Source organism: Hypanus sabinus, chromosome 12, assembly GCF_030144855.1.
Source record: "Hypanus sabinus isolate sHypSab1 chromosome 12, sHypSab1.hap1, whole genome shotgun sequence".
Classification (NCBI taxonomy): Eukaryota; Metazoa; Chordata; class Chondrichthyes; order Myliobatiformes; family Dasyatidae; genus Hypanus; species Hypanus sabinus.
Genome location: NC_082717.1, coordinates 20,734,604 through 20,751,174, shown reverse-complemented (window position 1 = coordinate 20,751,174; position 16,571 = coordinate 20,734,604). Strand labels below are relative to the sequence as shown.

At 41.8% G+C, this 16,571-nt stretch overlaps 1 protein-coding gene across 1 annotated transcript in view; it reads left to right on the top strand.

Annotated features, from left to right (window-relative positions):
• yipf4 (Yip1 domain family, member 4) overlaps window positions 1-16,571 on the top strand; it is a 42,520-nt gene that overhangs the window by 17,036 nt on the left and 8,913 nt on the right. The window contains exon 2 of the mRNA XM_059985641.1: window positions 14,360-14,513. Coding sequence (XP_059841624.1) covers window positions 14,360-14,513 — 154 coding nt within the window. The remainder of the gene's footprint in view (window positions 1-14,359; window positions 14,514-16,571) is intronic.

The window sequence follows — 16,571 nt, the reverse complement described above, 5'->3', positions numbered from 1 at the left end:
TACCTTACCTTTGGATATCCCCACATATGAGCTCACACTATATTATTAAAGTTGAATGTCTGACATATCTAGGTGCAATAATTCCTACAAAATGCAGAAATAGTTTTTGCTTGTGCTCTCTATCATGGTGAGTTTTCTGTATTTTCTGATCTGCAGACAAAATCAACTGGCAGACATTTGGAAAAATGGAATCTGTTCCCTAACCCTGAAATTGTAAACAAAAAGTTATTCTTTAGATCAAGTTTAATAACTAACCAACTTTAATACAGGCAGTTTGATATCTTCATTGTAAAGCATTGTTCAACATACAGTATTAACATTCCACCTCTGGAAAGTTAATATCTTCAGCGTAGACTTAAGTTGTATTTAATTTTTTTGCAAGTCTGCGTCTTTATTGATGCTTTGCTGCACACTTGAGTGCTTAATTGGGGGGGGATGCTGATGCTTTTTTGTTGGTGGGGAGGGGTCATTGCTTTGCTGCTGCTTATGCGTGGGAGGGGGAAGTTGGGGAGGGCCTTCAGAGTTCAAATATTGAACTGTCATTTCATTCTTTGGGGGCACTCCTCTGTTTCTGTGGATATTTGCGAAGAAGAATTATTTCAGGATGTATATTGTATATATTTCTGTGACATTAAATGTATCTGTTGATCCTATTGATTGATCATCATCTGTATTGCACTCATTTATCATGACTATCAGTTAATGTACCTAATTGAATGCCTAAACTTCATGCTATTTCCTTGTTATTTCTAAATAGCTTGTTTTTCCAGTGTTCCTCTTGGGATAGTCATTTAAGTTGGATGTAGAGGATAACTTGAGATTGAGATCTAAAATTATTACACCTTCCTTCAAGTGTGCTGTTTCCATGAGTAGATTCTTAGAAACACTAGATGGGCCTCATCCATTATTCTATTACAAGTAAAGGCTGCCCGTGTTCAAGAGCTTTAGTATATGAGATATAACATTTTTTTTTCTGGGCTATTGTTAGATTTAACCCATGAGCAAAGAGTTCATTGTGAAACGTGTCCAATCTGATTATGCTGGTGAGGGAGGGCAGGGGGGCAGGAGTAGTCATGGTTAAGGGAAACAAATTGTTATGAATTGTGAACAAGTTAAAATTAATTTAATTATTCATTGTGTTTTATAATTTAAAATTACATTTTCTCTAATAGCTTGTTAGATAAGCAAATAGCAAAAACAGAATAAAATAATAGCCCACGTGCAAAGTTGTTTTGATCAATTCCCAAAGTAAGTTCATATTAATTAGAACTTATGGGGAAGTCTCCCAATACCAAAATAAAATAATTTCTTAAACTGTTGTGTAAGTGTTATTAACATATTTCAAATACTGTACTGTAATCCTGATCAGATAGAAAGATTAACACAAGATGAAAATTGGCTATTACTAAACAACATTATCTGAAGTAAAACGGATGCAACTCTTACCACATACAGTGGGGGCAATAGCTCTTCAGTTTTCTCTTTAAGTTATGTTGTCACTTGAAAAAAACTAGTTGTAGTACATCAGGAAAATTTATGATCAACTTGAGTCTAACTTTGTTTGGACCACACTAGAGTCTTGCATACTGTTGCAGTCACCACTTAGAAAAGCATCAGTGGATGACCAGAGAAGATTTGCAACGACAATATCTGAAATGCAGAAGTACAAATAGGAGAAGCATGATGGGTGACAAGTAGGTGAAGAATAAAGTATTTTGGACCTGGGTTGCCTCACCAGGTTTGTTTTGGCAGAACTAATATTCACGAATGTTGCTAATACACCAGCTTTACCTGCAAATCTCTTTATTTTGCAAATAAAGAGACTTTATTTTTCTACACTATTCTTGGTTGGTGCGATTGTAACAAAACCCAGTTTCCCTTGGGATCAATAAAAATGTCTGTCTGTAAAATTAGATAGAGTATCTGAATAAACAAGCAAACCAAGTTAAACTTACTGAATTTTGTAGTTGTGCAAAGATAAGATAACAGGTGAATATGGGACTGAAATTGTGAAATCTTAATGCACAGAGTAGATGACCTTTTATGGCATACTTTGAAATTGGCAATATGACATTGAGGGCTTCAGTCATTGCTGAAAGAAGATCACATCTGGGAATTAATCATCCAAGTATACACATCCGATCAAAATGAGCCAGGTGGACAGAGAGGGTGTGGTGGGTCTGTTGGTTTAAAAACAGAAATCAAATCCTTAGCAAGAAGCAGCACAGGACTGGAAGATTATAGATTCCTTGTAGGTTGGTTAAGAAACTGCAAGGGTAAAAACTCCCTCTGAATAGTAGCCAGGATGTAGGGTACAAATTATAACAGGAAAGGCAATGTTGTGGTGATCATGGGGAGTTCAGTATCTAAGAAGACTGGGAAAATTAGGTTGGCACTAAATCCTAAAGGAGGTATTAATTTGTAGAATGCCTATGGGATGCCTTTTTAGAGCAGCTTGTGATCGAACCCACTAAGGAAAAGGCAATTCTGGATTTGGTGTTGTACAATAATCATATTTGATTAGGGAGCTTAAGGTATAAAGGAATGCCTAGGAAGCTAGAATCAGATGTATCAGTGTTACAATTGAGTAACTACAGAGGCAAGAGGGAGGAGCTGGGCAAAATTGATTGGAAGATGACTCCAGCAGGGATGACAGTTAAGCAGTAACAGCAGGAGTTTGTGGAAGGAAGTTGGAGAACAATAATTTCATTCCAAAGAAGCAGTATTCTTCAGGGAGGTTGAGCCAACTGTGACTTCCTAATCAAAGGCAGCATTAAAGCAGAAGAGGGCATACAACAATGTTTCTTTCAAGGTGTGCGCATGTGTACGCGCACACATCTTTTGCTACTAGCACTCAAAGGAATTTAAACTGTGCACAAAAGTCGTCACCCTCTACCTTGTTGGCATGTGAAAAGATTGATATTATTACATGTTGTTAAATAATATATGGGAAATAAAACTCATTGTGTATTATTTTATTTCTTTTAAGCAATGAACAGCAAACTGGACTTGGTAGTTTATCATCCGTGGAATAGCTTCAGGTTTATTTCCACTTAAAAATTGATTGGGCATGTGTTGTCACTGGGCAAAAAATTGCACAGGACAAGATTTTACCGCACACTGGTCATTACAAATTAGAGGGAATGTTGGTATACAATATAGCAAAAATAGCAGGAAGCTAGAAGATTGGGAAGAGTTTAAGAAGCAACAGAAGACAACTAATTAAAAGCAGTAAGGGGAGAAAAGATGAAATATGAAGGTAAGTTTGCAGCTCTACTCATCAATATATTACTAAAACTCCCATCCTTTGTTTGTCTGTTTGTAACCTCCAATTAGCACAAACAGTGCATTACACCGACACTATTTCTGGCTAAATAGACTTAAAATGTGCTAACTTACAGAATGCAGGCAATGTTCAGGGTCATATATTCTTATAAAATTGCTCACTTGCCAAAATCAACAGCCCTGTTTTCACCCCAGAGTCGATGTCAGTCATGATGGAAACCACCAGCACACTCTCAACCACACCTCTGTAGAATGTAGTTAAGATGTTAGTGAGGAGTGATGCTTGTTTAAGTTTCCTCAGAAAGTGCAATCTCTGCTGGGCTCATTTCACTATCCCAGTGGTGTTCCTGGACCAGGTGAGATTGTCTGAGATCTGCACCCCAAGGAACTTGATGTTTTCCACTCTCTCCACTGTGGAGCCGCTGATGCTGAGGGTGTGTGCTCAAGCTGAGAGCGTCTGAAATCGACGATCATCTCCTTGGTTTTGGTGACATTAAGCATCAAGTTGTTGTCATTGCACGAGCTTTCTAGGTGTTTGACCTCCTCCCTGTACATTGTTTCATCATTTTTGCTGATGAGTCCCACCACTGTGGTATCATCAGCAAATTTAATGATCAGGTTCCCCTTGAATCTGGTTGCAGTCATGTGTTAGCAGTGTAAACAGCAGTGGGCTGAGCACACAGCCTTGTGGGGATCCAGTGCTCAGTGTGATGGAGTCAGAGGTGTTCCTGCCAACACGGACTGACTGTGGTCTCTCTGTCAAGAAATCCAAAATCCAGCGACACATGGCAGTGTTAAGGCCAAGCAGCAACAGTTTCTCCACTAGTCTCTGCGGGATGATGGTATTGAACGCTGAACTGAAATCAATGTACAGGATTCTGGCATAAATGTCTTTATTGTCCAAGTGAGAGAGAACTGTGTGCAGTGTGGTGGAGATAGCGTCCTCCGTAGAGCAGTTGGGACAATAAGCAAACTGTAGAGGATCCAACAATGAGGGGAGGCTGGCTGTGATTATGAAGCTTGACAAGCCGTTCAAAACATTTCATCACTATGGTGGTCAGGGCAATGGGACGGTAATCATTCAGACAGCCTACAACTGATTTCTTTGCTACAGGGATGATTGTGGAGGTTTTGAAGCATCTGGAGACAATGGCTTGACTAAGGGAGATGTTGAAAATGTCTGTCAGGACATCTGCTAATCCATCAGTACATTTCTTGTGCACACATCCAGGGATGTTGTGGGGACTTCCCGCTTTTTGTGGGTTGACCCTGGCAAGGGTCCTCCGTGTGTGCTCTGAATCAATGATCGGAGCCGGCTGGTCAGATGGTAAGAAAGGACTGGCTCTCCCCCTTGCTGTAGTGTTTGATGCTTCGAAGTGTGCAAAGCAATTGTTGAGCCTGTCTGGAAGAGAGGCGTCGCTGTCATCAGTTTTCTGCCTGATCTTGTAGTCTGTCAGAGCTTGAATTCCCTGCCACATCCGTCTGGTGTCACCTGTGCCACAGAAGTATCCATGTATTTTGACCGCGTAGGCCCTCTTCGCTTTCCTGATCCCTACTGAAAGCGCATTCCTGTCCCCCGATCTGTAGGCTGTGTCATGGGCCTTCAGTAGCAATCACACCTCTGTTGTCATCCATGGCTTTTGATTACCACGTGTAGTAAAGGTTTTCATCACAGTGACATCCTCCGTGCATTTGGCTATGTAGCTGATTACTGCCTCAGCATACTCCTCAATGTCCTCATCATCATAGGAGGCTGCTGTCTTGAATATGTCCCAGTCTGTGTGCAAAAAAAAGTCTTGTAGTGCTGAGGCTGCTCCTTTTGGCCAGACCCTTATCTGTCTCTTCTCTGCTCTCACACGTTTAAGCAGTGGCTTATATGCTGGTGTTAACGTGACAGATATGTGGTCAGAGTGGCCAAGATGGGGGCCCCCCGCTGCTTTGTATGCCTGTGGGGTGTTAGTATAAATCAAGTCCAGTGTGTTATCTCCCCTGGTTTTGAAATCCACATATTGCAGGAATTTGGGGAACACAGTCTTTAAGCTGGTGTGGTTAAAGTCCCCAGCAATCACCACAAAGCTGTCAGGGTGTGTAGTCAGTAGCTCACTGATGGCTTTATGTAGGCCTCCCAGTGGTTCGTTAGCGTTAGCCTCAGCATTGGCACTGGGAGCTTCGTAAACAGCTGCTACAAGCATGATGGTGAATTCCCTCGGCAGATAGAATGGCCGGCATTTCACAATTGGAAATTCAGCCAGAGGTGAGCAGTGTTTAGCAGCTACTGTAGCGTTTGCACACCAGTCTTTGTTGATGTAGATACACAGACCCCCTCCCCGGCTGTTCCCGGAGCTAGCTGCCTCTCTGTCCGCATGAAGCGATGTCATTCCCTCCAGCTGTATCGCCGTGTCCGGTATGTTGCCGTGGAGCCAGGATTCCGTGAAAAACATACACACAGCAGTCTTTGAACTCCTTGCGTGTTTCTCTCAGCAGACGCAGCTCATCCAACTTGTTGTCGATGGCGGACATTTGAAAGCAGGAGGGATGGTACCGCTGGCCTGGTGGGGGTTAGCTTTTAGCCTAGCATGAATGCTGGCCCTCTTACCCCTCCTCTGTCTTCTCTCACAGCGCTTTCGCTTCCTCCTCCCTCGGGAAGCAGCTGGCTTGGTAGCAGATAGTGGTCCGTAGCGGCATAAACTGTCCATGTCACACCAGAACTCATCAGTTTTTTCAACATAGTTTGCCCTGATGTTAACGAGCATATTCCGTTATGCGTCTAGGACAAACAGAACAAACACTAGATACACTTACCACTCCCCGAGGGGCCACTGCATCCATGCACGCCGCCGTCTTGTTTCAATCATGACCTCATTATTCCTTTTTTTAAATTATACAGTGGCATGCAAAAGTTTGGGTACCCTGGTCAAAATCTCTGTTACTGTGAATAGTTAAGTCAGTAGAAGATGAACTGATCTCCAAAAGTCATAAAGTTAAAGCTGAAACATTCTTTTCAAAATTAGTGTATTATTTTTGTTTTGTGCAATTTTAGAGTGAAAAAAAGGAAAGGAGCACCAGGCAAAAGTTTGGGTACCCCAAGAGATTTGAGCTCTCAGATAACTTTTACCAAGGTCTCAGACCTTAATTAGCATGTTAGGATATTGGCTTGTTCACAATCATCATTAGGAAAGGCCAGGTGATGCAGATTTCAAAGCTTTATAAATATCCTGACTCCTCAAACCTTGTCCTAACAATCAGCAGCCTTCGGCATCTCTGAGCAGCTGCCCAACACACTGAAAATTAAAACAAATGATGACCACAAAGCAGGAGAAGGCTATAAGAAGATAGAAAAGCGTTTTCAGGTAGCCGTTTCCTCAGTTCGTAATGTAATTAAGAAATGGCAGTTAACAGGAACCATAAAACAATCACAGAACGGAAACAGGCCATCTCGGCCCTCCTAGTCCGTGCCGAACTCTTAATCTCACCTAGTCCCACCTACCCGCACTCAGCCCATAACCCTCCACTCCTTTCCTGTCCATATACCTATCCAATTTTACCTTAAATGACACAACTGAACTGGCCTCTACTACTTCTCATTCCACACAGCTATCACTCTCTGAGTAAAGAAATACCCCCTCGTGTTTCCCTTAAACTTCTGCCCCCTAACTCTCAAATCACATCCTCTCGTTTGAATCTCCTCTACTCTCAATGGAAACAGCCTGTTCACGTCAACTCTATCTATCCCTCTCAAAATTTTAAATACCTCGATCAAATCCCCCCTCAACCTTCTACGCTCCAATGAATAGAGACCTAACTTGTTCAACCTTTCTCTGTAACTTAAGTGCTGAAACCCAGGTAACATCCTAGTAAATCGTCTCTGCACTCTCTCTAATTTATTGATAACTTTCCTATAATTCGGTGACCGGAACTGCACACAATATTCTAAATTTGGCCTTACCAATGCCTTGTACAATTTTAACATTACATCCCAACTTCTGTACTCAATGCTTTGATTTATAAAGGCCAGCGTTCCAAAAGCCTTCTTCACCACCCTATCTACATGAGACTCCACCTTCAGGGAACTATGCACTGTTATTCCTAGATCTCTCTGTTCCTCTGCATTCCTCAATGCCCTACCATTTACCCTGTATGTTCTATTTGGATTATTCCTGCCAAAATGTAGAACCTCACACTTCTCAGCATTAAACTCCATCTGCCCACGTTCAGCCCATTCTTCTAACCGGCATAAATCTCCCTGCAAGCTTTGAAAACCCACCTCATTATCCACAACACCTCCTACCTTAGTATCATCGGCATACTTACTAATCCAATTTACCACCCCATCATTCAGATCATTTATGTATATTACAAACAACATTGGGCCCAAAACAGATCCCTGAGGCACCCCGGTGACTAAGTCACCGGCCTCCATCCTGATAAACAATTATCCACCACTACTCTCTGGCATCTCCCATCTAGCCACTGTTGAATCCATTTCATTACTCCAGCATTAATACCTAACGACTGAACCTTCTTAACTAACCTTTCATGTGGAACTTTGTCAAAGGCTTTGCTGAAGTCCATATAGACTACATCACTGCCTTACCCTCGTCAACATTCCTCGTAACTTCTTCAAAAAATTCAATAACGTTTGTCAAACATGACCTTCCACGCACAAATCCATGCTGGCTACTCCTAATCAGATCCTGTCTATCCAGATAATTATTAATACTATCTCTAAGAATACTTTCCATTGACTTACCCACCACTGATGTCAAACTGACAGGTCTATAATTACTAGGCTTACTTCTAGAACCCTTTTTAAACAATGGAACCACATGAGCTATACGCCAATCCTCCGGCACAATCCCTGTTTCTAATGACATCTTAAAGATCTCCGTCAGAGCTCCTGCTATTTCTACACAAACTTCCCTCAAGGTCCTGGGGAATATCCTGTCAGGACCCAGAGATTTATCCACTTTTAAATTTCTTAAAAGCGCCAGTACTTCCACCTCTTTAATTGTCATAGGTTCCATAACTTCCTTACTTGTTTCCCACACCTTACACAATTCAATATCCTTCTCCTTAGTGAATACCGAAGAGAAGAAATCATTCAAAATCTCTCCCATCTCCCTCGGCTCCACACATAGCTGACCACTCTGATTCTCTAAGGGGCCAATTTTATCCCTCACTATCCTCTTGCTTTTAATATAACTGTAGAAACCTTTCAGATTTACTTTCACCTTATTTACCAAACCAACCTCGTATCTTCTTTTAGCTTTTCTAATCTCTTTCTTAAGATTCCTTTTACATTCTTTATATTCCTCGAGCAATTCCTTTACTCCATGCTGCCTATATCTATTGTAGACATCCCTCTTTTTCTGAACCAAATTTCTAATATCCCTTGAAAACCATGGTGCTTTCAAACCTTTAACCTTTCCTTTCAACCTAACAGGAACATAAAGATTCTGTACCCTCATAATTTCACCCTTAAATGACCTCCATTTCTCTATTACATCCTTCCCATAAAACAACTTGACCCAATCCACTCTCTCTAAATCCCTTTGCATCTCCTCAAAGTTAGCCTTTCTCCAATCAAAAATCTCAACTCTAGGTCCTGTCCTGTCCTTCTCCATAATTATATTGAAGCTAATGCTATTGTGATCTCTGGACCCGAAGTGCTCCCCAACACATACATCTGTCAGCTGACCTATCGCATTCCCTAACAGGAGATCCAACACTGCCCCATCTCTAGTCGGTACTTCTATGTATTGTTGCAAAAATCTATCCTGCACACATTTCACAAACTCTAAACCATCCAGCCCTTTTACAGAATGAGCTTCCCAGTCTACGTGTGGAAAATTAAAATCTCCCACAATCACCACCTTGTGTTTACTACAAATATCTGCTATCTCCTTACACATTTGCTCTTCCAACTCACGCTCCCCATTAGGTGGCCTATAATACACTCCTATCAGTGTTACTACACCTTTCCCATTCCTCAATTCCACCCAAATAGCCTCCCTAGAGGAGCTCTCTAATCTATCCTTCCAAAGCACCGCCATAAGATTTTCTCGGACAAGCAATGCAACACCTCCTCCTCTGGCCCCTCCTACTCTATCACACCTGAAGCAACTAAATCCAGGAAAATTTAGTTGCCAATCACATCCTTCCTGCAACCATGTTTCACTAATAGCTACAACATCATAATTCCAGGTATCAATCCACGCTTTAAGCTCATCCACCTTTCTTACAATGCTCCTAGCATTAAAATAGATACATTTAAGATACTCTCCACCTCCTCCTCTCTTTTCATCCCTAACAATGCATTCAAATTTATTATCCTTTTCTTTCTTCTCCCCTACATCTTCGGGCTGAGCGCATCCCTTCTCCATCACCTGCCTTTTCTCCCTCACACACTGTCTATTTACTTGCTCTACTGGTGAACTAACCTCCCCTCCCATAGTTTCCTCAAATTGATTCCCACCCCCCCATCTTACTAGTTTAAAGTCTGCCCTGTAGCCCTAGCAAACCTCCCCGCTAGGATATTGGTCCCCCCAGGATTCAAGTGTAACCCATCCTTGAACAGGTCACGCCTGCCCCAGAAGAAGTCCCAATGATCCAGAAACTTGAATCCCTGCCCCCTGCACCAATCCCATAGCCACGCATTCATCCTTCACCTAATTCCATTTCTACTCTCACTGTCGCATGGCACAGGCAGTAATCCCGAGATTACTACCTTTGCGGTCCTTCGTCTTAACTGCCTTCCTAACTCCCTATACTCTCGTTTCAGGACCTCTTCCCCTTTCCTACCTATGTCATTGGTACCTACATGTACCACGACCTCTGGCTCCTCACCCTCCCACTTCAGGATATCTTGGACGCGATCAGAAACGTCCCGAACCCTGGCACCAGGGAGGCAAATTACCATCCGGGACTCCCGATCACCTCCACAGAACCGCCTGTCTGAACCCCTGACTATCGAGTCCCCTATTACTATGGTCCTCTTTCTTCTATCCCTACCCTTCTGAGCTGCAGGGCCGTCCTCTGTGCCGGAGGCCCGGCCACTGTCACTTCCACCAGGTAGGCTGTCCCCCCCCAACAGTACTCAAACATGAGTACTTATTGTCAAGGGGTACAGCCACTGGGGTACTCTCTAGTACCTGCCTCTTCCCCTTCCTGACCTTGACCCACCTATCTGCCTCCCGTGGCTCCGGAGTGACCACCTGCCTGTAACTCCTCTCAATCACCTCCTCACTCTCCCTGACCAGGCGAAGGTCATTGAGCTGCAGCTCCAGTTCCCTAACTCGGTCCTTCAGGAGCTGCAGTTTGGCGCACCTGGCGCAGATGTGGACGTCCGGGAGGCTCGGTGGAGGTCAAGTTGAGGTCTGGAAGACCAAGAAAACTTTCCGAGAGAACTGCTTGTAGGATTGCTAGAAAGGCAAATCAAAACCCCCATTTGACTGCAAAAGACCTTCAGGAAGATTTAGCAGACTGTGGAGGAGTGGTGCACTGTTCTACTGTGCAGCGACACTTGCACAAATATGACTTTCATGGAAGAGTCATCAGAAGAAAACCATTCCTGCATCCTCACCACAAATTTCAGCGTCAGAAGTTTGCAAAGGAACATCTAAACAAGCCTGATGCATTTTGGAAACAAGTCCTGTAGACTGATGAAGTTAAAATAGAACTTTCTGGCCGCAATGAGCAAAGGTATGTTTGGACAAAAGAGGATGCAGATTTCATGGAAAGAACACTTCTCCAACTGCTAAGAATGGGGTGGTTCGATCTTGCTTTGGACTTGTGTTGCAGCTGGTGGCACTGGGAACATTTCACTGGTAGAGGAAAGAATGAATTCAATTAAATACCAGCAAATTCTGGAAGAAAACATCACACCGTCTATTAAAAAAAAGCTGAATATGAAAAGAGGATGGCTTCTACAACAGGATAATGATCCTAAACACACCTCAAAATCCATAATGGACTACCTCAAGAGGTGCAAGCTGAAGGTTTTGCCATGGCCCTCACAGTCCCCCGACCTAAACATCATCAAAAATCTGTGGATAGATCTGAAAAGAGCTGTGCATGCAAGACGGCCCAAGAATCTCACAGAACTTAGAAGCCTTTTGCAAGGAAGAATGGGTGAAAATCCACCAAACAAGAATTGAAAGACTCTTAGCTGGCTGTAGAAAAGCGTTTACAAGCTGTGATACTTGCCAAAGGGGGTGTTACTAAGTACTGACCATGCAGGGTGCCCAAACTTTTGCATGCCACTGTATATTGTATCTTGTGACTTTTTATTGTCTTGCTCTATACTGCCACAAGACAACAAATTTTACGATGTTTCACAAGAAATAACCCTGTTTCTGACTCTGAGTGTTATGAGATTGCTTGTTGATATTGTTTTGACAAATAGTTTATAGCTTTTAAAAGATTAGATTTTGTCAGCTGTGCGATCATAGCACTGAATCAAAACCAAGGTACACTATTTCCTCTGAAAGGTTCATGTGTCCTGCCCTGTCACCCCTCTGCTGGCTAACTGAATAGATAGGTAATTGAGTTGTAACCAGTAAATTTTGTAAATCAACTATTTCTCACCATATTTGTAGAGTAGTGGATTTAATTTTGATCTATATTTTTTAAGATGTAATGTGAGAGTGCATATAGATGATAACATCAACCCATTGCCTACTCATTCCCTGCTTCCCCTCTTCAGAGGTCGCTCTCCCCTCCTGCCACCGCAACATCCAGTCATTTCAATGCTATGGTCTGGAATTCCTTCACTATAAGTTTGTCTTCGATTCTCCGTTTACCACAGGGATTAAAATTGAAATGAAAAGCAACAAGAATCTGGCAATGGTCAAGTAACTTGAATTGACAGGGTAGTGTAGCGGCTAGTGCCGGCAATTGGGGTTCAATTTCTGCCACTGTCTGTAAGGAGTTTGCACATTCTCCTTGTGACTGCATGGTGTTCATCAAGGCGCTTCAGGTTCCTCCCACATTCCATAGACACATGGGTTAGTAGGTTGTGGGCTTGTTATGTTGGTCTGGCTACCCTAAGCAAGTCCTCAGAATGTTGGTCATTGACATGAAGAATGTATTTCACTGTATATTTTAATGAAAGCTAATCTTTAATCCACTTAAGATGCCCCTCAGAACTTGCCTCTTCCTAACAAATGTCAAGAAACTCTTCTATTTAATAAAGTAAGTCAATATCCAATGCTAGGTGAAACATTCATGGGTGCTTCAGGGTGTCTTAAATGAATGAAAATATTGTTTAAATGCAGCTAGTAACTGGTTAATCTTGTTGGGCATGTCAGATATGCTTGAGCAGGATAGGGATTCGCAGATTCTCTCTGGTCTATGAAAATTAAGTTTAAAAAAATTACACTAATGTGATAAAGATTAATGAACAAAATTACTACTTCTATAATGCTTTACTTTAAATGCAAACTGGAAATTTTTTTTTCTGTGCCACATATTGAAAGTGCATTGAGGAATCATTTAAATACATTCGTATTCTTCATGGAGGGCAGTGATCAGTGGTGTAGCGCAGAAATCTGTTCTGGGACCCCTTTCTTTTGATTTTTATAAATGACCTGGATGAGGAAGTAGAAGGGTGGATTAGTAAGTTTACTGATGACACAAAGGTTGGGGGTGTTGTGGATAGTCTGGAGGTTTGTCAGAGGTTACAGTGGGAAATTGATAGGATGCAGAACTGTTTGAGAAGCGGCAGATGGAGTTCAACCCAGATAAGTGTGAAGTGGTTCATTTCGGTAGGTCAAATTTGAAGGCAGAATATAATATTAATAGTAAGACTCTTGGCAGTGTGGAAGATCCGAGAGGTCTTGGGGTCCGTGTCCATAGGACATTCAAAGCTGCTGCATGGGTTGACAGTGTCGTTAAGAAAGCGTATGGTCTTCTTCAACCATGGGATTGAGTTCAAGAGCAGTGAGGTAATGTTAAAGCTAAAGAACTTAGACCCCACTTGTGTACTGTGTTCAGTTCTGGTCACCTCGCTACAGGAAGGATATGGATACTATAGAGAGAGTGCAGAGGAGATTTACAAGGATTTTGCCTGGATTAGAGGGCCTGCCTAATGAGAATAGGTTGAGTGAACTTGGCCTTTTCTCCTTGGAACAACGAAGGATGAGAGGTGACCTGATAGAGGTGCATAAGATGATGAGAGGCATTGATCATGCAGATAGCCAGAGGGTTTTTCTCAGGGCTGAAGTGGCTAACACAAGGGGACATAGTTTTAAGGTGCTTGAAAATAGATACAAGGGGGATGTTAGAGGTAAGTTTTTCGCACAGAGTGGTGGGTGCGAGAAATGCACTACCAGCAACGGTGTTAGAGGCAGATACAATAGGGTCTTTTAAGAGACTCTTAGATGGGCACATGGAGCTTAGAAAAATAGAGGGCTATGTGTTAGGGAAATTCTAGGCAGTTTCTAGAGTAGGTTACATGGTCGGCACAACATTGTGGGCTGAAGGGCCTGTAATGTGCTGTAGATTTCTATGTTCCAAAGAAAGAATGTGAAATTTGCTATTCATTGGTGAGAGAAGGAATGCGAAATGGAGTGAATATGTTTGTAGAACTGTGGAAGTCATTTCTGTAAAATTTATGAATGTTTACAACCTAGGACTACAGAATAAACTGCAAATAATTGATATGATGCTAAAGGCTACATGATTAGTCAATTTGGTTAATAATGTCATCCTTTTCACATAATCTGGAATTCTGAAATACAATTTACGTTCCACAACTTTGAGAGGAATTATGTACTGAATCATTAGCAGAGCTATCATCATGTCTTCTACTATTATGTTTTTAGCATGTATAATTTACAGCACTTCAATAAGGGAGTTAAGATCAGTGATTGTGGAAATAATCTACTGAAAATAGTGATAAGATTTTTCTGTAGAGCTGGATGGTGTTTGTCAATCAATTTCTGATCTGGAGAAATGTCTGTAGTCAATAATAACTTGTAGGAAGTTTATATAAAGTGGACTTCAAAATGCTGTGACATTTTAAATGAATTCCATCTGTTTTGACATATTGATTTTTGTTTTAATCTTTATGTAGATCTGAGTGGTTCTATGGACTCCCCAGATGTAAAAGTTAATGTGGATAATGACTATACAACAGATTCTTCAGCAACTGCATTTCTCAGGAAAAGGGGATATGGATGGCTTCTAGAAGTGGAGGAAGAAGACTCGGCTGACACAAAACCACTCTTGTATGTCTCTCTTTGAATTTTGGGTTGTGCATATTTAATATAATTATATTTTAAGTGGTGAATATTTCAAGCAGAAAGTAAGATGGTAACCTAATGGGAACCTCGTCACTGGATAAAATACATGATCCTAAGGTGGCTGATAGGGCATATCTTGGGATGTTTTACCTTATTGGGAAAGTTGCTAATAGGGAACATAGATACAAGATAAAATATTGTTCACTTAAAATTGCGATAGAGGAATTTCTTCTTGCAGAAGGTGGTGAATCTCTGTAATTTTCTATCCTGGAAGGAGGTGAAAGTTGGATCATTTTATGTATTTTTAGAGTGGAGATCAATATTATTTGACAGTGAAGAAATAGAAGGGTATAGAAAATGGCATGAATGAAGAGTTGATGCCAGCATAACTCAGCCAGGATTAAACTAAACTACTTCATTTTCTTGTGTTCTTAAAAACAGTTGTAGGTAGATAATTTCAAGAGCTACTGATAAACTAAAAATTGAGTACAATTCCCATCCCACAGTGTTATAGATACAGTAGAGTAACAGGCTCTTCTGGCTCAATGAGCGGCACCACTCAATAACACCCATATGAGATTGATTAACCCTACTAATCCATACTTCAAGGATCTGGGAGGAAATGGGCACCAGGAGGAAACCACAAGGTCACTGGAAGAACGTACAATCTCCTCGCAAGCAGTGGTGGGAATTGAACCCTTGTCGCTGGTGCTGTAAAGCATTACACTAACTGCTATGCCACTGTGCTGCCATTCAATGTTGGTGTTGAATTTTTCAAGCAGGCTGTTAAATGGAAAGGAAATCCTAAAGTATTTGTTAATAAAAGATGAGTCTTTTCTCCTGATCCCTTTAATGTAACAATGTTACCGAGTGACAATTATTTAAATAACAAGGCATTTATAGGGCATGTGGCTTTCTGCTCAAATGTTTCTCCATCAAAATACCTTTGTGTTCATCATTAGCAATCTATCACTTCTATATCAGACAAACAAAAGTGGTGGGGGGGGAGGGTTGATGCTGTTTGCTACTGCTTATGTGTGGGAGGGGGCAGAGGGCTTTGGAGTTCTTACTACTTTTTGTCATTCATTCTTTGGGGTTTTCTTCTGTTTCGAGGCTGTCTGTGAAGAGTAAGAATTTCAGGTTGTATATTGTAAAAGTTCTCTGATGGAACCACTGAAACAGGATTGAAGATGGAATCAATACAAAGGATGGTTGTGTCAAAAAATCATGTGTCTGATCTTTGGATTTTCATCATAGACTTAGCATCCTGAGTGATGCAAGAAAGCAAGACAGCGATTTGATCAGGTGTTGTGCTGCTTCTTGAGCCTTTGCTAGTTTTCTGGCCCAGATGGATTCTGGCTGAATTCATTTCAAAAGTTTCAAAGGTACATTTAATGTCAGAGAAGGGAAAACAATATACATCCTGAAATGCTTTTTCTTTGCAACCATCCACGAAAACAGAGGAGTGCCCCCAAGAATGAATAACAGTTAAATGTTAGAACCCCAAAGTCCCTCCCATGCTCCCCTCCCTCCCATTAATAAGTGGCAGCAAGCAACAATCCCCCTTCCCCCCCACCAGCAAAAAAATAGCATCAGCACCTACCACCGAGCACTCAAGCATGTACAAAGGAATAGCAAAGACGCCGACTTGCAGTACCCCAGTGACTACTTGTTCACCTGGTAGTTGACATACCACAGGCTCTCCCTTTCCCTTATAAGGGAGAAAGAGGTGTCTCCATTTTACAGCAAGAGGGGAGACAAAACAAGCAACTTACTGGTTTATGATGTTAAAAGTCCATTGCGTCATTTTTTTCTGAGCCCTGTGCCCAAAGACTTCGAGTCTATGGGCACACAGCCAGAGATCTTCCGAGAGGTACCAACCTCCAGTTTTCTCCTCCCGTCTCCAGAGCCATGAAATTTCGGTCCTCTGAAGGTTCATGGGTGATCGCTAATGGTCCTTAAAATGATGCCTTGCTAACTATACCCAGACTCAAAGATGAATAAGAAGGCTTTCAAGTTAAGAGGCAGTCTGCTGAGTAGCAA